This window comes from Larus michahellis, chromosome 4 (genome assembly GCF_964199755.1).
Source record: "Larus michahellis chromosome 4, bLarMic1.1, whole genome shotgun sequence".
Taxonomy (NCBI): domain Eukaryota; kingdom Metazoa; phylum Chordata; class Aves; order Charadriiformes; family Laridae; genus Larus; species Larus michahellis.
Window position 1 is genome coordinate 58133075 of NC_133899.1, and position 23798 is coordinate 58156872.

Consider the following 23798-nt stretch of genomic DNA (forward strand, 5'->3'; position numbering starts at 1 on the left):
GTGGCTGTAACAATTTCCCTTCTGCTTTCCCCTTGTTCCCGGGACGCTCAAGAACTACTAGTGTCTGGTTTAAACAAAAAAAAAAAAAAAGAAAAAAAAGAAAACCAAAGCCCACCTGAAAACAACACCCAAAATTATTTCCCGCCATCGCCTGCTACCCGTTATCCCGCTGTCCCGAGTCTCCAGCGCGAAGGGGCTGCGGGGCCTGAGCCGATTGCCCCGCAGGTAGCGGGAGTTCTGCTCGCTTGCGGTTGGGTTTTCCCGCGCTTTTCCTTTCCAAATACCTTCAGCTCTCTGAGGATAAATTTTCTGAACTCTCAACGGCAGATTTTTCTAGTGTGTCTTTTGGGAGAGACTTCATTTTGCTCGTTTTTAAAAAGATGAAGCTCACTCATTTAAGTCTGTCAGGGGCTGCTGTATTTGCTTCCCCCCACGCTCTTGCTGCTTTATGTCAGTTTCTGCAGTTCTTGTACTGTAAATGGCTTTTTTGTATTTTTTTTAGAAAGAGATTAACATTTTGTAACAAGGACAGGTGTGGTGTTTTGTTCGTAAATAATAGTTAAGAAAAAAGGTAGGAAACCTGTAAGTGGAAAAGGGTCGTGCAGATGTGAGCAGTGTATTTGTGGGTGCAGTAACTATATACTAGAGTCTTAACATTTAATGTATTAAATTCTCTCACGCAACGTCTGATATCATGCTTTGTTGAAATTGGGGTTTGGCTGCAATAATTGCAAATCACTCCAAACATCATCCAAAGCGGAAAAAATACAGAAAATATTGTATACATTTTTCAAGATTTGCCTAAATACAGAGTAGGAAAATCAGCTTCTGTGCTTTTTCTTGTGCGTTTATAGATAAGATTTTGTCTTCCAGCCTTATTTATTTTGATATTCTCTAAGCAGAGGAATGTGTTAAAAGGCAGGATGAAATAAAATCCTAAAAACAGGTTTCTGACACAATTGCTATTTTAATGGGCAATTTTACAAGGATGGATTTAGTTTCAGTAATAGTTTTAAGAAGAGTTTTAAAGAGACATCAAAGTGTCTGAAATCTTTGTAACAGAGCTAGTCTCAAAGATCAGAGGGGAAAAAAAGTATTTGAAAAGTGCTTCTTTCTTTTGAAAAGGTCAGGATTATATATAAAACTACTTTAACCTGTTCTTTTTCTTCTAAAATGTTGACCGTGCTTAAAGTTGATAGTCTTTCTTTAAGGTGGTATTTATAGGGTAAACCCTGTATTGTGTTTTGTGCTAAATCGGATATTTTAAAGACAGTCTTCTACCTGGAATATGATGTTTCTCAACTCTCTAATTCTTGTAGAATTTTCTTAGTGTAAATGGTTACACTTGTTAATAGAATGGAATTTTGCTCAGAAGTCTTTCATAGACCCATATCTTTACGGTTACTGTGCTTTTTCTGGTATTTTGTCAGTTTATAAGCCTACCTATTAACATACTTGCGACATTGTCAAAACTAACCCTGGCTGTAGCCTGACTTTGAACAGTTTTCTACAAAAAGGCCTTGTGATTTTTTCTGTGATGAGAATTCAGAGCAGTCCCCAGGCTACCTCAGTACCTGTCTTCACCTCTCTTCTTAAATCTTTTTTTCTTTTCTTTTTTTTTTTTTTTGTGTCACAATCTATTAGACAACAGTCAGGCTGGGACTGTGCCGAGTCCACCTTCCTCCCACAGAATGGGCTGTCTGGCTTCATTGGTCTTAACTGTCATGTGTTTTACAGCTAGAGTAGAAGGCCTTGTAGGTAGGCACCATTTCATTTTGTTTCTTTGTATGGTTAGTTTTTAGGGCCATGGTAACAGTTATATAGAAAATAAATAGAGTGATCCAGCGAACACTCTACCAATTTCAATCAAGTAATCAGTGGTTAAATGTGGGAAATGTGAATGTAGCCTCATCTTAACTTTTTTTTTTTTTGTAAATTAATTGAAAAGATTAAAAGATTTATTCTAGTGTCCTTTTAATTTTTGATTTTTAAAAAAATGTTATTGAAATGCGGTAAACAGCATAGGCAATTATCTCCTGTCATAATTTTCTGAAGTTGTGTTTGGAGTTGAAATCAGATCTAGTGGGAGGCTTTCTTTGTTTAGAATGAAGTCACTCAGAAAGAAAAGAGCCTTTGTCTCATTGTGATTCTGTTAAGCCTGGAATTTCACATTATGAAGTGAATACTATCTAAGTTTTCAAGCTATCAAGCACAATATCGAGAACTAATGAACATGGTTTTATAATTATTTTTTTTTGTCTATATATAGGTTATAAGAAAGTTGTAGGTATGCATGAGAATAATGTCAGGTAAAGATGGAACCTTGAATTAGGAATCTATTTATTACCATATTTATTTTTATAGCACTGAAACATAAGCAACTGCATTATGAAAATCTGTTAAGTATGAAAGAATGCCATGTTATTTATACTATTTTTACTTTAGGTTTGAGGTATACAGCAAATGAAGGTCAGTGTACAGAATTTTAGCATGGATAAAAGCAGAAATTGAGAGGAATAGCTGTATGGTTACATTCCTGTAACACTCTTGCATAGAGGACTGGATGAAAGTAGGAACTTCATGTTGGAAATGCTGAAGTTTGTTAGTGGTATTGTGGTCACAAGGAAACAAACGGTCTGTTGTAGCAAGGACTGCTTGTACTGTCTGTTCTCTTGTCCATGTCTCAGTGGCTCTAAGGCAAGATGCAGTTTTACAGAGCTGGTCTAGATCTCTGTTCCAGTTCCTGCCCCGGACTGGTTTTTGTCCCTTGGCATTTAAAGAAGCTGCACAGAATCCTCACCTGCAGTTGTAGTTTGAAGGTTGTGAGTCTGAATGTGGTTTTTGCAAGCAGTGTGTGTTCTAGAGCACTCTTAGTTTTATTGTTAGACTGAAATATTTCTTTTGATAGTGATTAAAATCCATTAAAAATACTGTATTTCACTTGCACCAGCAGGGCAGGATTCTTTCCTCGCTGATAGTGGAAAAGGTTCCAGTAGACCTTCAATGAATGTAAAAATTAATTGTATTCTCTGTGTTAGAACATCATCTCTTGGCCTCAGAGAAGAACATTGTTCTGTTTGTTTTTCTAGTTTTCTTTTTTTTAATCCACAGTGATTATTTTTATTTGCAGTTATATGCACTAAAAAATTTCTATGTTCAATGCAGTGTCAACTGAACTTACTGCCTGTAATAATTACAGCTTTTGAGAACGGGAAGTACGTTTAAAATGTTGAAACTTTAGACAAAGTATCCCATGACAGATAAATGTTATTCTTAACATGACAGTCTTCATTTAAAAAGGTTGCTAGCGCTGGCAACTCTCTGGAGCAGATATCATTGGGGTTTTTTTAATCCAAGTTATTTAGTAATGACTACAGAGTAATTCATTTCTGGAGTAGAAGACAGTCCTTGCTCTGAAGGGATTCCAGTGTAAATGTCTGTTCTTTATGGAACCTCTCATATTAGTAATAAGATACAGAACTGGAAATGTGCTTTATGGATACTGTATGTAGGCACTATACATATACAGTAAACATTGTATGGTGAAATCATCCTTTTTCTACTGCTAATATTTTGCGACCTTTTTTTAATTTCAAAACTTTATAACCAGCTCTGATGATACTGATTTTTAAGTAGTTAGGCAAAAGTCATAAGGGGCTAAAACTTTTATCAGTACTTTTAATTGCCACTGTTTTCTTTCTCTTGCAGTGGTGGGAAGGACAGCTGTTATAATATGATGCAGTGTGTTGCTGCTGGGCATCAGATTGTTGCTCTAGCCAATTTAAGACCTGCTGAAAACACAGGTATGAAAGGCACATTTCTTACAGGAGGGTTTGGGTTTTTTTTATATTAGAAACAATGTAGGCACAGCTGTGCCTGAATTAAGTTCCTTTATGTGTTTTTATATAGTATTGCATATTGAAGGACAATCTAGAAGTCTTAAAAGATGCAGAAAAAAGAAAATGCTATGGAGATAGTATTAAATATGTTTTTCCTCAGAGGGGAAAAAAAACAAAAGAAGATGAAGATCATTAAAAGAAAAGCTTACACAGTTTGAAAAAAGGAGAATATGAATATTCCTGGTGGTGAACAACGGGATTGTGTGAGTTCAGTAGCACAAATAGTAAAAGGTGGTAGAGGATATCATTAAACAAAAGAAACAAAGAAAAGAAGCTTTAAACTGTCATAAACCATTCCAGCTGCCAAACATATGCAGTTTTGCTGCTGATCATTTTTAACCTTGTATATCTTCCTCCATTATTCTAGCCCAGCATTTGTGAACTGGATTGAGGTACTGATCTGGGTTGGAACTGACCTTATTGCACTTCTTTTTCCTGCCTTTTTCATTCCTTTTAGCTTGGATCAGTTTTGTGATCAGTTCCTCACAGGCTGCACCTAGACTTACTTTTGTGAAAGAGAACGGGAGAAACTCAGGTAGTCTATGTCAGTGGTGAGGTGAGGGCGTGAGCTAGGCGTGACCTGAGTACTTCTGTGTTGGACTAGAGCAAAAGTTAAACTTGAATTGAAATTTGAAAAAGAAGTGAGTTGTTTCCTAGTTGGTAGGGGAGAATGTTTTAGTTAGAACATAACATAACATAAAGTATGTTAACTCTTCAACATATGTTACAGAATTAAGTATGATATCTCATAACTGTTTGGTAAGAAGATACACAGAAAGTAAAGGAAAAAGGGAGCTGCCATCACAAATGAATCGGGGATGGACCTGGCAAATGCTAGGGAATATAGGAACAGTTTATTTTCTGGGTAGCTAGCAAATAATCATCTCTAATCTTGTTGAAATATGTTGTCTTTAAACTAATTTATCCGCATCAGAAATGTAGAATATTGTCATTAAAATCATAAAATGCTCTCTTTAAGTGTGTAGTTGGAAATTCTGTGGAAAGTTAATTGAGGTGCTTCAGGCAATAGCGGATTCTATGCCTTTCATTTTATTTTATCTTGTACCACTGTTGCCTGGAGAGTCTCAATTAATAAAAAACCTGTGTATTCTGAACTGAGTATCGGTTTAAAGACCTTGTCATATTCATATATGTCGAAAACCACTGAGTTTTCTTTTAAATCAGCTCTCCTGGTCTAGGTTGGTTAATTGTGATTATGTGTCTGGATTTGCCTATTTTGAGCAAAAGCATATCTGTTGTACGGTATCAAATGTGACATGACCTAATTGTTACATCACAAGTTAGTTATCTTGATCAATGTTACAGACCTTTCTCTTTGCAAGATGTGCTACATAGGTATACAGCAGAGATGCTTGATGTGTCTATGTAAATTGAGAGAAGTTCCAGTATTACAAATTAGCGTTAAAATAGTGAACAGTGTTAGCTTTTAATAAATAAAGTGGAGATTTCACCAATAATGATGTATTGCTTTATCAATCTGCTTGAAAAATTATTGGAAAGATTTTATATGTAAACAGTTTATCGTATAATTTGAGATTTAATTCTAGTCCATGATGTCTGTATTTTAGCTGGTTTTTTTCTTATCTGCTAGCTACAAACTGCTTGTAAGAAAATTCAGTTAAATTTTTCTTCTGGTAAAGGCAATAGCAGCAAATAATTGATTTTACTTTGAGATTAATTTTTAAAAGGAGTGAAGGTAGAAAGGGCCTGGATATTGTAACAGATTTCGTTTTCTTTTTTATATTAAGCAATGTCAAAATATTATAGCAGTCTACTTTTATTCTACTTGAGCTGAAATAATCTCCTTTTTTTTCTTGATGACCATAATGACACTTTTAACAGTGAAGTTTTTGGAAATTTTGACAACCTGTTGTTTATTCTCAGTGTTGCAGTGCATTCCAAATTTCTTACTCTGAGTATGTTGACATGCATCTGGGTTTGTGCCTCTGAACTGCATTCCTATTAATATTACTATTTAAATAGGAGCAGAATTGGACCGTTAGAAGTTTTTTGGATAAAGTAGGGGGGAATACTAAAGAAGAAATAGACACCACAATTTCCAAAAAGGCAGCATGTTTGTGACAGATGTCTTCCTCTCCATAAGTCTGTTAGGTGGAGAAATCTTTTTTTTTTTCTTCTTTCAATGTTTATAGAGTTATTGTCACCAAACATCTGTTTGTGAACTGAAAAATATTAACATTTAGATTTTCTCTGTACTTTCTAGTATTGTGATTATCTGTAATTGTTGAAATAATGTATCTCATATGCTTGTTTCTTAATCGTGGCAGGGCAAACTGATGAATTGGACAGCTATATGTATCAGACAGTAGGACACCATGCCATTGACCTATATGCTGATGCATTGGATTTGCCGCTGTATCGTGGTTTCATAAAGGGTACCAGTGTAAATACTGGAAAAGTGTATACCACATGTCAGGAAGATGAGGTTGAAGACCTTTACCACCTCCTGAAACTTGTTAAGGTATGCTGAATGAAAAAAATTAAGTAACTGGAGGCAATTATATTACTTAACTCATTTATGAATTTAGGTAAATGATAAACATAGGTATTTAAGGAGAGCTTTGAGAAAAAAATTGAACACTTACTCTTGCAAGTTTTATTTCTATTCCTATGTTCTTCCTGGCATTATAAATATATAGTGTAACTTTATTCCTTTTTCCCCAATGTAATTCAGATTTATTAATCCCCACTTCAAGCTAAAATCTTGTTCCTATTTAATAACAAAAATCTGTATCAGGTGTTTGGCATATACTACAAAAAACATAATTGTGAAACTTATCTATAAATAAAACATTTGTGTAGTTTCACATTTGAAATAATGCATTGCTTGATTACTGGAATGAGAGATCTTTTGGTTTTTGTACGTTTATCAATGTATGGAAAGTAATGTCTAGACATTTCCATTTGTGTACACTTACTCTCTGTAAACCAGAATCTGTTATTTGTTTGTATGTTGCAGATCATTCAGAAAGTATTACAGAATATTACCATGATAGTTTTGATTTTGGTAGCCCTGTATATCGCATAATAGCAATAACACTTATCAATTCTTTTTAGCTATAAAACCAATTAAAGGGAGATAATGAGCGTATTTCCCAAAACACCTGAAATGTATTCTCCGATCTTTTCCAAAATATTTCATGTAGCACTTGATTTTCCATCAGAAATAAATCACATCTCATTGAAATAAATAGAAGACCTCCCATTGACTCCATAGGTTTTACACAAATTTTGAATGAACATGCTATGTCTGTTCCAGTTAATTGAGTTGATGACTGCAGTGCACAGTACTAAAACAATACAATGCCCAGAAAATCCTCTAAACTGCTATTTTAAAAAAAGTAAATACACATTTAATTTTATTGATCAAACTGGTAGACTACTTTCTGAAATGTCAACTAAAGGTATTTGTAGTCTTCAATTCAGGTATTGAACATTTTCTAGCCCCCTTCTTCCATTGAAATGAGAATTGAGATTCATGAACCTAAAAGCTTCAGGTTTATTCTTTGTTCATTTAAAAAAAAAAATCAACATTCAGATAAGACCTACGAATGTGGTTTGAGTGCAGAGTGCTTCCCGAACCACGTTGGAGTTGAATGTTACATCTTCTAAACATTTTGTGAGGGAAATTGTGTTCCTCTAAAGTAAAATCAAGATCATACACCTGTGTTGGAGTATGAGACTATGAAACATGAAGACTGTATGGCCTCAAATTGCACCAGAGGAGGTTTAGTTTGGATATTAGGAAAAATTTCTTCACTGAGGGGGTTGTCAAGCATTGGAACGGGCTGCCCAGGGAAGTGGTTGAGTCGCCATCCCTGGAGCTATTTAAAAGACATTAAGATGTAGTGCTGAGGGACATGGTTTAGTGGTGGACTTGGCAGTGCTAGGTTTGCAGTTGGACTCGATGATCTTAAGGGTCTTTTCAAACCTAAGTGATTCTATGATTATGCTCTAGGGTGCTTCATAGAGGTTTTACATGGAATGTGCATATCATGCAGTACACGAATTAAAAGAAATACGGTACAGCAGTGTTAAATTATTTTTGAACCATGATAGTGTTAGAAATTAGAAGGACTAGTATATTCTGTCACTTAAAGCTGCATACTAACAGCTTTCTGCCGCTGGGTAAGATAATAAATTACTGATCAATTTAATTAAAAATGGGCAGATTAGTGGCAATTAAGATGATACTTCCTTTTCGATTCTTGCTGTCTTTGGAGAAATGGATGCCTGACATAAATTAATGCTAATGTTAAATCTTGACAACTTCTGCTTTGGAAGTTTGTACATGATAATTATAACTATAGTTGAAAGAGATGTTATCAAGTTGTCTGGAACTAAATAACTATTTCTTTCCTGTAGAGAAATATTGATTTTACTATATGATATTTTAAAGACATAAATATTAACAGTATACTACCGTTACGTTAGATTTTTGGGTAACCATGTCTTTGCAGTCAAACCTATATGTAAAGTTCTGGTGCAACAGTTTCAGTAGAAGTCTTGCATATTGTGATGAATAATGGCAAAATTATCAGGGGGACGTAAACTACCGCAGCTGTAAGTCTTTGGTTTTTTTTAGTTTTAAGAAAAATATAGGAAAATTTTTCTTTTGTGTGTTAACAGTAACTTTGAAAGCTTTCTATTTTTATTTTTTCAGATTTTTTTATACCTGCAGTTTTCTAGCTTTACTATGTAAGTTTTAATCACTGGGGATTTTGCTTTAGGTTTGGTTTTTGTTTTTGTTTTTTCTCCAGATGTTAATAGTTTTAAACAGAGAGCTCAGTTTGCGTTCTGTTGAAGGGAGGGTAGGAATTCTGCGGAAACCTTGTCAAAATGCATCCTTGAGTGGACATAATTTCAAAACACTGGTCAAACTGACGTAGCTCTGTTTTTCTGTCAAATGGTTGGGCCCAAGAATACAGGAAAGGTGTGTCTAGATCAAAATTGCATAGTTTGCCTCACTTTCCGTTCGTAAAGAACACTTGTATTGCAAGTACTTTAGTAAAAAAATAAAATACATTTGAAAATCTAGTATGTATTTGAAAATATTTGATGTTTTTAAACACAATGTTATGAGAACAAGATTTCTAAAAAGTTAAATATTCCCCTGCAGTGCTGGGAAACCCAGGACAACAGTCCTGTTCTAGTTCACGGGACTCAGTTAAGTGATATTGACTGCCGATGACTGTAAACCTGCTAATTTTATTGTCACAAACCCACATGATTGATAGGTAGGAAGGAAATTTATATTTATTTTTTAGTTGCCTATTGCCTTGGTGTAGATTCTGTATTCAATATATATTGTGAAACATATCAGAGTATTTATATGGTGTCTAAAAGTATCTTACTGTGTCATCCTCACCTGATAGTACAATATTTACTTTGTAAGACATGTAAATCCTGAACTCTTAAGGAATTTATTTAATCTACTGTCCATGTTAATGAATAGGGATTACTGATACCCTTGTTTGTCCATGTTTGTCGCTTTGCATATTGGAGTTTTTTTCAACAAAGCATGTAAACACTCGATTTTCTTAGTTATCTGAATTATCTTTGGGGTTTTATCATGGGTGCTGTCTTTGAAACCAGGAAATGTGTGGGAAAACGGTGTTTCTTTCCCTTTAGTGGTTGGAAACTCTGGAGCATGGAGGTGTTTTTATGAAATTTTCCTACAACTTACTTCTCAATATAGGCATATTTAACTGCTTTCTCCCCTTTTCAATGTAATTACGATCTTGTCCAAATAATACATTGATGTTCTATGTAAGCACATATAGAAGTGGTATCAGATGGTTGAATGTTGGATTGTTTTCTCTGTCTCATGGGACTATGGCTAAACTTTTGTTTAGGGCCGTGGTTGGAGCAGCTTCCAGACTATAAAAAGATAATTTATTTCAGTTCTGGGTTTCAGCAGACAGTTCTGTCCTCTTCCGGGTTTCTTGCCTTATCTCCTCTGCTCTCTGAAGGATTTGCCTTTGATACGTTTCCACTGCTGGAGTAATTTGTAGAATTTTGAGCTAGATAAAAATGTTTTTTCCTCTAGCTATTTTTTCATCTTTTCCAATAACATTTTTCATTACTTGAGTTTTTTGAAATTAGTGTTTCAAAAATTGATTCTATTTGTAGTTTCTTTGTAGTGTATTTCCCTGTATTTATTATAAAACATGCAAGTTGATTTTCAGCACATTTTCAGTTCTAACGTGATTTCTGTCAAGAGTTCTTTTTGTGGTACGTTTTGTGGGTTCAGAACCTGCAAACTTACAAAAAACCAAAGAGTACTCTTGAAAGAAATTAAGACGTTGGATCTCAGGACTGAAGGATTATTAATTATGATATCATCCATTGATCATCAGCTGAAAAATAAGAATTGATGTTGGATATATTGGTTGTATGAAACATTTGAATAATAATAATAGGCTTTGCTTGTGACACTGTTTAGTTTTATCAGTAACGTGGAAAGGGAAAGAAAGAAAATTTATTTTCTAAACCATTGTCACATTCTGGACTATTCATCACTAAATCACAGAGAATAAGTAATATGGTTTTTAGTTACAGCAACAAAGAGTTATTAATACTGTGAATTCTGTATGTAATAGTTATTTTCTAAGGACAGGATCATGACTTTTGAAACGGACCCAGACTGATGTTTACTGAAGACAGGAAGTATTCCTGTCTGAGAATTAAAATTGCAATAACTGTGTAATTTTAGATGTTATTTAAGATATTTTGTCTCAAAGGGCTTTGGCAGTGCAGATTCAGGGGGAACAGAGGTAACTGGGGTCCTGTCATTATGCAGTGAAACTCCCCAAGACTTGCAGTTCTTCAGGAAAGAGTTCTTCAGGGTTTGAGATGAATGGATGAAATACAAGGTTATTCTGTGGCCTTTGGATAGGGATTAATTCCCTCACAGAAGATAAAGCTTTCAGTTCCTTATTATTGCTAATCTGCTAATATGCTAGTCTTCCATGCTAAGGAAACAGTCTTCCTTCCAGCCTTCTGGAAGCTGCTGTCGCCAGTGGGTGACATGCGTTCTCAGATTCAGTCTGATGACTGACTTTTTGTGGCTTTTGTACAGCCAAATGTATAGATGCTCTCATCAGGAAAAATAAATTAATAAATGTAACATAGTATTATGCTGCAGGCGTTGCTTCACTGTCTTCCCTGTTGTAAAATATGTTTAAAAGAAATAGCGAAGTATTTAGAAATAGTCATTTGGCTTTTAGGTGTCCATTTTAATCAGCTCTCAGTAGTCGCCGTGGCTTCAGTGGTAGTATTTACATGATAAAGACTAATAGTGTACTCTTATACAAAAAAGGTTTGCAGATTTGCTTAGTAGTCTTAAAGATCTAAATATTATTAGTTATGGAATCCTGACTGACTGCAAGAATCTGTAATCTGAGGACCTCAGCATGCTGTTCACCAAACTACTTTTGCAGTTTGTAAGTTCAGGCAAAGTAGGTACCTTCCCCCTCTCACTGATGAGATTGAGAGTTCAGAAGGCTGCAAAACAGTTCTATTCTAGTCATAATTGTCATAATTACTCATGTTTTCATCTGACAAAAATCTGATATTTTCCTTATTACAACTTGAATTATTTGTAGATATATAGACTAATTCCTCAAAGATATATTTCTCAAAATTTTTAAGAGATTAAATTGTAGGAAGAGAAATTTCTTTATGCTGAATTTCTAAACTAATTACTCCTCCGTTTTTCCCCCTACATTTTAAGATTATTGCAAATCAAGAATACCGTGCCCTTGATATTTTGATAGATTATATATAATTCAGCAATTGAAACATAGAATTTATACAGCAAGTGAAAATATAACCAGTATTGAAAAAACATCCTAAAAAATCTTCAGTGTCCAGTTAGGGGGAACAGTGATAAATAAAACAATGGAATTTATTTTTTGGGCCCTCTACAACTCATGTTGATATGGTCTCCAAATGTTCATCTAGTCTCTTAGAACATTTCTTTTTGCCATTAGACGTGAAGGTTAAATGTGAACTTTTTGCAGTTGTATGAAATGGCTACCTACACTGACAAGAAATAAATAACTGTTTCTTCCTAAAGTAAGATTTTTTTTTTAAGACAAAATATTTCCTGTGGTTTTTTTCATGTGACGTAGATTAAGTTCTTCTACCTTTTATAATGACTAGATTTTTATCTGTGAGAATTTTAATTGTCCCTTTGCACTCATCATGTTCAACAATTTTTTTTTTAATTGACTTGTTATTTTTTTTTTTTTAATTAATTCTGGAGTGGAGCTCCATAGCTTCCTCCAGCTAGGGGATGACCATTGTAATCAGCAGTGAATAAGAGTGTGAATTAAGGGAAGAGGGTAAGAAGTAATTGCATAGTTGGCAGTGCTTTAAGCAGTGTAAAAATAATTATGTATCTTGTTCCATTCAGAAGACAGGTTTTGTTTAGTTTTGTTTTTTTTTTTTTTTTTAGTTTTAATTTTAAAATAAGATGGGAACAAGGAAATTTTTTAATCAACAGGATGCCTGTCATTCTCCATGTCTCATCTGAACTGTTCAGGAAGGGTCAATTTTTTTTCCAGAAGGGGATCTTGAGCAACATCTTTGAGGTAGTTTCTTACTGTGAGAAATGTTGAGCTCTATGTAAACAAAAAAGTCACTGTATTTCTCCCTGTTAGGTGTGTGGAGTTGTTTTCACTCACTCTCAGTCTTGTTGTGTTAATATTGAATAAGCAGAGACAGTCAGGCTGGTGGTGAAAGATGGTAAGCAAGCCCGAGGGCTTGTTCTGGTCAGCTTTAAACCTCTGATTGCCAGGTTTTCCTAATTTCCCATTTCCAGGGCATCTCTAGTGTGACCTTGCCTGCTGAATATGATGTTCTGGGTTGCAAGATTCTCACATGCATTTGGAAATGGGCAGCCAGGCATTGTTTACAGGACGCCAAATGAACCGTGCACTCGCAGCGAGTTTGATAAACACACATTTCCTCCTTTTATCAGTGAGATTGCAGAATGTGAAGTATGAGTTTCCAGTTTTACTCATTCCCTTCAAACCTTTTCCTGTTTAAAAACTGAATCTCACTAATTGGATGATGATACATCCTTAGATTTTGTTTTGCTTTTTTGTTATTGTTGTTTTGAATTCAACTTGCTGGTCACTGACACTTTATTTCAGTGCCTACCTTGACCAGGTTTGGCAGACTTTCAGATAAAAGCTTTCCATTTGTTCATCACAGAAGAGCTTCATCCCTATCAATGTAAAGTGAATGCTAATTAACAGTAATGACTTCTAATCACTTTGCTTTTATACTCCTTTAGGAGCACTGCTATTATCCAATGTAGTTAAGTGAAATGCTTGTATATGAATCAACAATGCTGTATTTCTTCTCACAGCTATTGCTCATAATCAAGCTTTGAATAAATGACGATAGTAAAATTGGTTTTAATGTGCTGTATTGCATGGGGAGAAAGAAACCTCAAATATCGTGTTAAAATCTTGAATATTTAGAGAGTTATCTATTAACATTTTGGCATTCAGTATTGTAGTTAAATGGAAAAATACATTAAGATGTTTAAGTCAATTTTGTAAATGTTATCAAAACCTTTTTCATAGTGTGAATTTTATTTAAGTGACATGCCTAGACTCAACAGCCTCAGTAACAGCACCATTTGTATCCAATTGTATGTCTGTAGGAATGAACTACAGCATTTCTGAGTTAAAATCGAGTTAAGTTTTACATAGAACAAACATGTATCTTAACTTGGGGACTTCACCTGGTCTAGCCTAGTGTTGTGTATGCTTAGTAGGTTAATATGCATTTCTTTTATTAATACTGTGTATCTAACAGTTAGTTTTGTTTGCATGCATACAACCTGCCTGCTTGCCTACGATCACATACACTTCAAAATTAGTATAAAAGTAATACTAGTGAAAATTTATTAATACTTGGAAAAAATAAAATAAGGTGAAATTTGATTTTAGCAAAACTAAACTGCTAGAAGTAATGCTAGTAAAAAACAAGAGCTAAACAGATTACTAGACTGGTAGTACATCCAGCAATTTGAAAATAATTCTGAATTAGAATTCTAATTAGAAACAGAATTAGGCTAAAGACAGAATATATTCTGGCCTGTTTGGAAGCCCAAGAGGCAAAACCTGGATGAATCCCATTTCTGACATGCTCATTAGGTTTTGTTTTTATTTATACTTTGTTAACAAGTTGCTTGAAACAGTTACTTAAATCCCTTAGAAGGAATTCCAGGTGAATTGTGAAGGAAATGGTGTCTTGCTTGGTAAATACATTTGTGTTGTCTGGTTTTGCAATTTAAAAAAAAATATTGTTTTTTCATTTTCTGTGGCAGTTTCCTTTCATGTAGTACCTTTGTCTTTGCATGCTTAGAGACACAGTTCCTCCAGAGTTACCATCGCAGTTCTTATGCATGTGGATGTGAGTATCCACAGGCACCATCTGTGGTTTTGATTTTGTTTGTTTTGTTCATTCATTCACATAGCTGTAGACAATTTTCAGGTACATGTTTTGTTTGCTTGAACATCTTCTCTGTTAATGTTCATTCTTTGGTTTATTATGAAGTTACTGCCTAACTTAATTTGAAAATACCTTCCATGTAGCCTTTCTTCTTTGAATGTAAATTTGAGTCAATGTTCATAAAAGACCTATGGTTTTTGCTGTAGCACCGTAAAACATGCTGCTTGTGTGTTTTGCTACCACATTGTTGAAAAAGAGCAACACCTCTCTTCTTTACAGTTTCATTTAAAAATGAATGAAATTTAAAATACTGTCCATATCTAATTTCAGTACTTTGGTTTCTCACTTGGCACCTTCATTGTGATTTTAAGGATAAAAATGAAAAATATAAAAAATAAATGATCTTATTCTGTGCTGAGGTAACTGGCTGCTTTATATTATTTACACTTTTCATTAGGCAGCAGTAATATATGTTTTAAAATTTATTAGTGTTTAATGAAATGTAATTGGGGTTAGTTCTAATAAAATACAATCAAGGACACGTGAGCTTTCATATAAATGAACAGTAAAACATTTCTCAAATCTGTCTTCATAAATATTTTTATCTCTGAAGTTCATTCTTTGTGTAAAAATCATTTTGCTTTCTTATACAATTTCTAAGTTATTTAAGCTGACTTATTTAACGCACTCCTCCCTTACATACGAATGTCATACATATAGCAATTGCATTGTTGTATTATTTTCAGCTGGACACTTACTGTTTCTGATCAGTATATTTAAAGGTAATTCTTCTGGAAAGGCTGGGATTTCATTTGGTTTACATTGTACTAACGTTACCATTTTCAAAATAGAAATGATTGATTTGTAACTGTCATTATGAAAAGGAATAAAATAGAACTGGCCTTTTACACTGTAAAAGGACCGTTCAGTATGGAGATATTCTTTCTGTTGATAAATTCTGCCTGTGGAAGAATTGCATAACAGTCATCACTCATTTTCATATTGATTATGAGTTGGATTCCAGTAATAGGTTGCTGTTTGCAAAGGATAAGGCGGCGCTATGATTAGTTACCTTTTCCATGGAAAGTACTACAAAGGAAAATGCCAAATGTGCGCACTGCAGTATTCGTATCAGCCTGACAGTCTGTTACGTGAACTTTTTTTTCAGTCCATTTTCCTTCAGAAATACAGCTTCAGTCTTTTTGCCTTATTATTGTTTTAGGTTTAGTGCATTTGCATGCTCCCCTAACTCCGGATTCTTTCTTTAGTTAGTTATTTATTTTCCTGACAGTCTTCTGTTCTTGGGCCCTGTCGCCATTGTAATTCTTGAAAACTGATACAACAGTGCCCTCTGTAGTTTCTCCGTACACAGTTACTACCTACAGCTGGTTTTGAGCATTCAGGTAAAGAACAGGATGTTTAGACTTATTTTTAGCTCAAAGAAAAGCCCTTTTTTTTTTCTGAAGGAAACATTTTGATTTTTCACTGACTGTTTTACATGCAAGAAAGGGAACAAAAGAGACTGTTCTGAGTCATCTTTTGGGTTTATAAGCTCTCTTGTCAGTATCTAGTGAAAATCTGAAATTTTATCAGGCATTCAGGGCAGTCATTAAAACTGGAAGGGATCTTCTGAGTTGTGTAGGCTTTCCTGAAGTTTTTCTTTGAAGCGGAGCTTCAGAACAAAATAATTTTAAACTTACTTTCTTTGTGTTTACTGCTTCTTGTAAACTAGGTCTTGCATGATCTGCCAGGGACTAAAGACACGCTCACGAGCAGAACACCTAAGTTTTATTAATGGTGGTGTTTTAATTCACACAGTGACTGAAGTAATTGTTGTTCATTAGCATTGATTTGTCTCCAAAACTCATTTAAAATTTAGATTTCTCTTTTGCCTCATTATAGCTTAATATGCAAATAACTTTTTATTCTGTGTTTTCTGCAGAACTTGTTGAATGGATTCAGTATTGAACACCCATGTCCCCGCATTCACATACATGCACATTCACACTCGTACGCTGCCATTTAGATATTATAAACTACAATAAAAAACCATGACCTTTTAAAAAATAAATGCTTTAACTACAATTAGTTTCTTCTGTAACAGCATCATAAAAGTCACTCTGTGAAAAGTTAAATGGCGTTATTTTATGATGGGGAGTGTTAATGTATGTGTAGAACACACTCTTAATGCACTTCTATGAAATGAAAATCATAAGTCATTGCAGTAAATTATAGTTAATGATGTAACCATTGATGGCTATTCAAAACATCCCTGTATCTCTAATGATTTGTGTAAAACACATGGCTGCCCACATGCCTTAGTTCGTTTGGAACAGTAGATAGACAAACGCATGAGCTTTCTACTTCTGAAGACCATTTTGTCTATGTAACGAGCAATAAGAATTTTAGTGGAGTAAATAGTACATCATAAACCACTTCTTGCAGTATTTGAGATCTGGTAATAAACGGTGATGAAGACTAATTTAAAATTAAATTAAGAGGTGAAATGCTTCAGGAGGGTAGTGTGTAGAAACTTTGAGTTTTGTCTGCCTGGTTTATGGGTAATATCTAACCTGTAGTCATATGACATCTTTACTTTTTACCATGAGATTTTATATACTGAAATGTTGCTGGAGGAAGCAACTATTGTGGCATAATATGCACTGGCTAATCCAAAAAATACCCCATATTTACTATACATTAACATAAAATGATGAGATAAGTTAAAAATGACACATGTTTTTTGAGTAAAGCAACTATTCTACTGGCAAAAAAGTAATGTTAAATTTGGTCAAAATGACTTCACTCTAAATTTAATTGAAACTCTGAATCAAGCTTAATTCTTGCACTGATTGCATAATTATTGTTAAGCTTAACTATTTGGGGGGTGTTTAATTTTTGTTAATGAGCCTCGTCATGCATGTGGGGTTTTTTATGGTAAAAAATTTTATTTTTTTTTCTACAGTATGGCCAAACCATGGATTGTTGTAATTTTTAAAGCGATCTTGAAAGTTTACTTTATGAAGAAAGGGTAGAAATTCAGTATTAGAAAAAAGAGGTGATATAAATTTCTACTTTAAAGTAAATAGCTACTTTAGATATGATTTTTATCTTTTCAATGGAACTTCATCACAATTTACTCTCTTTAGACAAATCTGTCATTCAGATCAGTGGGAATTTTGCTTAGAAAATGAATTCTTAATTAAAATAATATTTAATGAAGAAAACAAAGACAGGTGATTTGATGTAAATGTGATCTGGTTGGCAATGAGAGAAGGATTTAATTTTAAACTGCGACCTTTGAGACAGATAAGGTGCTGTGTATTTGGAAAAAAAGATTAATGTGTATTTTCTTGCAATGAAAATAGCAAACTAAGATTCAACATAATTAAAATAGTGATAAATGTAGACTAGATTATTGGAGATGATGAGTTACAGCTTTTCTGTCTTTTGAGAGCTGGTGTAATTTACCAAGACCAGGCAAAGAAGTGACAGAGCAGCTACTGCAGATGCTTATAGGAAATGTCCCATTTAGGCCACGTACTTTTCTCTTTTTAGTTAAAATGTCAATGATGATTTTACCCCATCCTACAATCGTTACCTCCTCCCAAAATACCACAATTCTTTTCATCTAGTTGGATTTTGTGGTCCCTGTCTGAAATATTTAATGAAGACGAATATACTTTTAAGGTAAATCTGTAGTTGAAAATACTTGTTTTCAAATCACTTTCTTGATCACTAAATAATTTTCAAATGTCCTTTCATAAAATCTGAGCTGAGGCAGGGTAGTTAAGGGTATTTCTGAAGGTCGTCTTGGTTTTAATTTCCAGTATATCTTTGACTCCAAAATACCAAAAGATGTGGAGACTGAATGTTGGGAATGTCTTTTGTATAAAAAATAATAAATATCTATTCCCATTTAGTTGGTTAACAGTCGCCTATGCTGTAACACTAGTTATAAGCAGAAAAAGAAATACTGCAATCTAAAATGGAACTTTATTTGACATAACAAAAGAAATACTGACTTTTCTCACTGGAGACATTTATAAGAAACTTTGTTTATGACCCCAGGGTGGTCTTTATGGTTAAATTTAAGTTTTCAGACCTCCCTTTTTTTAGAATATCCTTTTTTCTTCTACTTTTTCTTCATTTTTTCTTCTACTTTTAAGACATTCTTTCTTTCTGTGGTACTTGATCACATGAGAGAGAATCTTTAATGGCATAACATTTTTAAAGAAAAAATTAGTATTTTGGTTTTACTTGGTTACTTGATGGCTGGTTTGCTTTTATAACTACAGGAAGCATAAATAATCACAGAATGACTGTGAAGTGTCAGGAGATACTGAGGAGTTAGGCACTAAAAACAAGTGAACACTCTTCCTTTGAAGTATTTTCTTATGGACCTGTTTGTTCTACATTCCCTAGGCACCTTGTTTTGCTGTCTTGTGTGTTATCCACAACCCCCTTTTTTTTCTTTTCTTCTGTTGTTCTGCTTACACAGTGACTTAAAGTTTTACTGTATACGATATTTGATGGGTTTTGGCATTTTGGTATCCAAAACTGTGATACCATTGTATTTCAGGAAGGCACAGTTTATTACAGAATATGTCATACAAGTCAGTGCATTAAACTACCTGGCTTTCTTCAGTTTCGTGTGTTCCTTGGCCAATGTAACAGCAGAAAGAAAGGATAAATGTGTATAGATATGTAATATTTTGTGGAACTTGAGTTTAACTTATAATGTTTGTGATTTTACAGAGCTGGAAAACTAACTGATGGTTTATAATTGCTGGGATTAATTTATTAGTCTTTCTTGTGCATGTCATCATGTTTCATTCTGCTAGTTTGTTTTATAAAGTCCAATAATTCTTTTTCTTACACATTCCTTAACTTTCTTTAGAATTCTGCAGATTTCCAGTAATTCTGATGTTTTTGTGCTACAGTAACCCTTTTTGCCACCTTTAGGATTATCCTTATTCGTTGGAGACCAGTCCTGTGTTCTTAGGGAAAGTCTGTCAGTCATTATTTATTATCCACTTGTCATTGTGACTTATTCATTGCTTACATCACCATTCTCAAAAGTATTGCTTTACAGAAATGGTGAACGGTGCTGTGAAGGAAAGATCGATAAATGCTTTCAAAGGAAGATTTACCCTGAGACTTATATCTTCTTTTTAATACTAAATGTGTTCTATTAGTTATGAGATGGTTGTAATATTTTGACATCAAGTACCCTGTTTCTCAGAATGGAAAGATGCTATTGTGTTAACTAACTTTTGTGGAGCAGCATGACTTTGTCAGTTAAGTTGTACAACACCTAATTTTCCAATTTTCCATACTTAGTGGCTTCTCCTGAATGCTTATCTTCTGAGGTGAAAATACAGTTTCATTCCCTAAGAAAAAGTGATAAATCATTTATGTAGCAAACACTTGAAAAAATTTCTTTGCATTTTAGTGATATTGTTATGTGTAACTGCACAAAGAGAGGAGAGCACTTGTTTGAAATCATCAGTTGGAAAAAAAAGAAAAAATTCTGCTTCTCCCTATGCCTGTTTGAATTGTTTTGAGAGCTTGATGACCTGTGCTGTCTTTCCAGAGCATCCAGTTCCACATGGTACAGTGACTATTGACACCTTTTGAAAGGTGGTTGCTCTAGAAAGCTATGTGAATATATATAAAATTTATTGTGTTAGTTGCAAATTCAGGCAGCTGAGAATTGAAAATGGCAAATGCATAGTTTCTTGCTGTCCTCTGTACTTCCTTTGTACTCTCCTTTGTACTGTTTCATGCTTCTCCTTCAAATAAGGTGGAACAGCAGATTGTAATCATGTTACATTAAAGATTATATCACAAAACCCACTGGAAGGAAACTAAACAAAAAGAATTCATGGCTATGTGGTGTTTCCTAATTTTTTATTTCTTGATTCTGCAACGTTAATTTTTTCCAGTATTTTTGAAGTGAAGATAAAAAGATCTAAAACAGATGTGTGTGCACACGGGCACTTTGAACCAGGCACACGAGAAAGCAGGCAAATTAGAGTCTCCACCGCAGTAGAAACTTCTGCAACATGAAATGAGGGACTACCATGTCTAGTTGGCAGTCTGCTGCTATTTCATAGGTAGGAAACAGTTTTTTGTGGGCTAGATTTTTGTATTGATGAGATGATTGAGGGTTTCATTTGGGATTTTTGTTCGGTTGATTCATTTGTTCTTTTACCTTATAGTTGCTGCTCCATTAGTTGGTAGGTATTCTTAGTGCTGTGTTATTATCAGCTGCTCCCAATACAGTTATATCAGTGTCATTCCAGCCTCAGAATATTCATGTTCTCAGTAATTATTTTCCCAGGCTGTCAGACTTTTGGCTGCCAGAATATTCTTGAGAAACACAAACGAAAGAGAGGGTTTGACATGTTATATAATATCCATATAGTGCATTATAGAATAGGAACTACTCTTTCCTTGGCCATTGTTGCAGTAGAAATGCAAAGTAATATACTTAAGTATTTTCAAAGATGTGCGTAGCCTTCTCCAGTGTTTGAAGTGTACATTAGGCGGTGCTGTAGACAGTGGCATATACTGTATGTCAGCAGACTGTTAGAGTAGCCTACTCTATTATTTCTCTTTTCTATACAAGTAGTTAACCTACTTCAAACTTAAACATGAAGCCAAACTTGCAAAAACATAAGAAGTCTTCCAGGTATTAGACTTCCTGTATTTTGATCAAAGCAATATATCATGTTAAAAAAAATAATAATCGTTAAATCTATAAGAAATTCAAAAGCAGGAGGATCCTTGCTTCCAGGCTTGTTTTCAATCAGTGGTCTGGCATGCAGGTTTGTAGCAAGTGATATTCAACTTCTAGTTCCTGGGAAGTTTCCTTTCCATCACTTCTGAAGTCTGTCATAATTTTTTCCCTGCTTCACTTAGCAATCTCCGAGCATGTATTTGTGATATACTAAGAGGATAGCACAGTTGCAATGTATTTGTAAAATACCTTAAGTGAAGAAATGAGGAGTAAACTATGTTTAAGTGATTTGTGCTAGGATTGCATAAGAAAGCTTTTTTTCACTCTGCTTCCTGTTCTCTCATTCAGCTCACTTGCAGTTTTCTGATGAGGTGGCAGTCAGGTTTTCAGTTTTTATACATACATTATGCCTTTGGTTGTATTTTTTTTTGAGAAGTATATTTAGCAACTTCCGTTGAAGAACTGAGACCTTCCTATATAGAAGTTTTTCTCAAAGTTGATCATTAGGTTTTAACTTGTCTTGATTCCTTTTGGGCGGAAAGTATTATCATTTACAGTCTCCCCTTTGAAACCACACAGAATCCATCCAGATTTAGTTTTCTCCCCAAGCCTTTTGTTGTTTTTTAATTGTGCACAAGATACGCTGTCCATAATTAATGAGAATAAAAGTTTTCATTTCCTTAATTATGCAATTATGTCTTTATTAGGTGAGGGTAATTTCTAATGTTTAACTTCATATTTCAGCAAAGTGTAGAACTCATCTTTCTCTTTGGTCACTTGTTGGTATATTTCAGTAGTTAGCATGTTTGACAGGATGTTGCATTCTTTTGGTACGTACATTTAAAACGTATGAAGTACTTTCAACCTAGTTTGTTAATTGTATCTTATTAACAACTCTTGACTGAGACCACACTTCCAAGTCTCATGTTATTTTAGTTCTTCAAATGAAAATGGGCTTGGGATCCTTGGCCTCTTCCTCCCAAGCATACAATCACAATGGAACTGTGTATTATAATACGCAGTGTGAAAGAGAGACACTGATTTAAAACACTGAGACCATGAAAACCTCTCAGTTTAAAAACTGATGTCTCTCAATAAATCAGTGGCAATTCAGGTTGAAAGCCTGATATGAAATATTTTGCTTCTATTAAATGAGACAAAAGTATTTGTGGGAAGGACCCGCATATTTTCTTCTTTGTAATGAGTAAGAAAGCTCACTAGCGGGCAACCCATTGTGCACATGTCTGCTCTGAGAACTGGAAGTGGACTGAAACCTTAATGAATGTGAATGGCCCTGAACTTCCACCATCTATAAACATTTTTAATGTCCTTGTCCCTATCTGGCTGACTTTTTTTTTTTTTTTTTAACTGACTTATTGTGTCACACAGTCAGTTTGTGTTGGACTAGACTCAGAGACTGTTCCTTGCCTGGTAGATTCTTTGGTGAACAAAATGCTTCTGCTCTTATTAAAAAGCTGTTTTCCTTTTCCTCTTATCTTGTTACTGCAGTCCACAGTCACTTATGTCAAGGGCACAGGTCATGATAAGTACATATTTGCAATTTTAGATGTCTCGGTCCTCTGAAACTTCAATTTCTGCATAAAAAAGCCCCCACAAACCAAACCCCATGATAAATAATTGTAGCACCTCAATTAGAGAAGAGGCATATGACAGAACCTGCAGTATAAAATTAATGCATGTATCTTTCAACATTAAAGCATTCTGGAGATGCTTTTTTAGTTTAGGCAACAAACAATTTGGGAAATTCTGATTCAAGCAATATTGTCTTCTTAATTTAAATAGTCAGTTTATTCTTAATCTCGGAGAATACCGTAACAATCTGCCTGCAGTTGAGGAGTGAGGGAGGAGGGATGATAAAGGAAGACATGTATTATGTTATCTGTGATATGGTTACCTACTGGCAATACCAGAAAACTTAAAGTTCAGCTTGCATTGATACACATTTTTAAAGATGTGGAATCTGGATGGTAAAGAACATGCTGTTGGCTTTAAGCAGAGAAGGCACCAAAGGGATCTTTGTTGCTCCAAATAAGTGATTTTATCTTTTTTGCTAGCAATTTCATATGAAAACAGCACATACAGTAATAATAACCTTTAACAAAATATTATTTGGATTGTACTGTGAGTCTAAACTAAAGTTTTGCATTTTTTAAAAATCTTGCTTAAAATAAAGGAGAAAAGAGCTGACCAGAGGAACAGTCATCAAATGTATAACTTATCTTTACATTTGTTGCGTTTTCTTGGATTTTTTTTTAAGTGTTTAGGCATGGCTGAGATAGGAATGGAAGAACTAAAATAAATGTTGGAGGTTTTTAAAAAGAAAAAAGCATACTTTGGAGGATATTGGAATTTGGAAGAAGATGGGTAAAAGGTATACCTTAATCTTTCCTCTCTTCTTGCTCAATAACTTGACTCTACATCACCCATTCTTCTTTGCCTTTGGAATAGGTTTAGGATCAATTTAGTTGATAGTTGTTTCTCTGGCAGGGTTCCTGATTTTTCTTTGCAATGTTTTCTGGCCTACCCCTTTTCCTGATATTATTTTTCTGCATACTTTTCTCTATTTTTACTCTAAAATTCCTCTCCTTACTTTCTGTCTCCATTGTTAAACATTTGCC

General features: G+C 34.3%; 1 protein-coding gene across 3 annotated transcripts in view; it reads left to right on the forward strand.

The window, feature by feature from the left end:
• The window catches only part of DPH6 (diphthamine biosynthesis 6), a 212483-nt gene that overhangs the window by 909 nt on the left and 187776 nt on the right, over nt 1-23798 (forward strand). For all 3 annotated transcript variants that reach the window (XM_074585033.1, XM_074585031.1, XM_074585034.1), the window contains exons 2-3: nt 3709-3803; nt 6209-6402. In XM_074585033.1, coding sequence (XP_074441134.1) covers nt 3734-3803; nt 6209-6402 — 264 coding nt within the window. In that variant the 5' untranslated portion in view covers nt 3709-3733. The remainder of the gene's footprint in view (nt 1-3708; nt 3804-6208; nt 6403-23798) is intronic.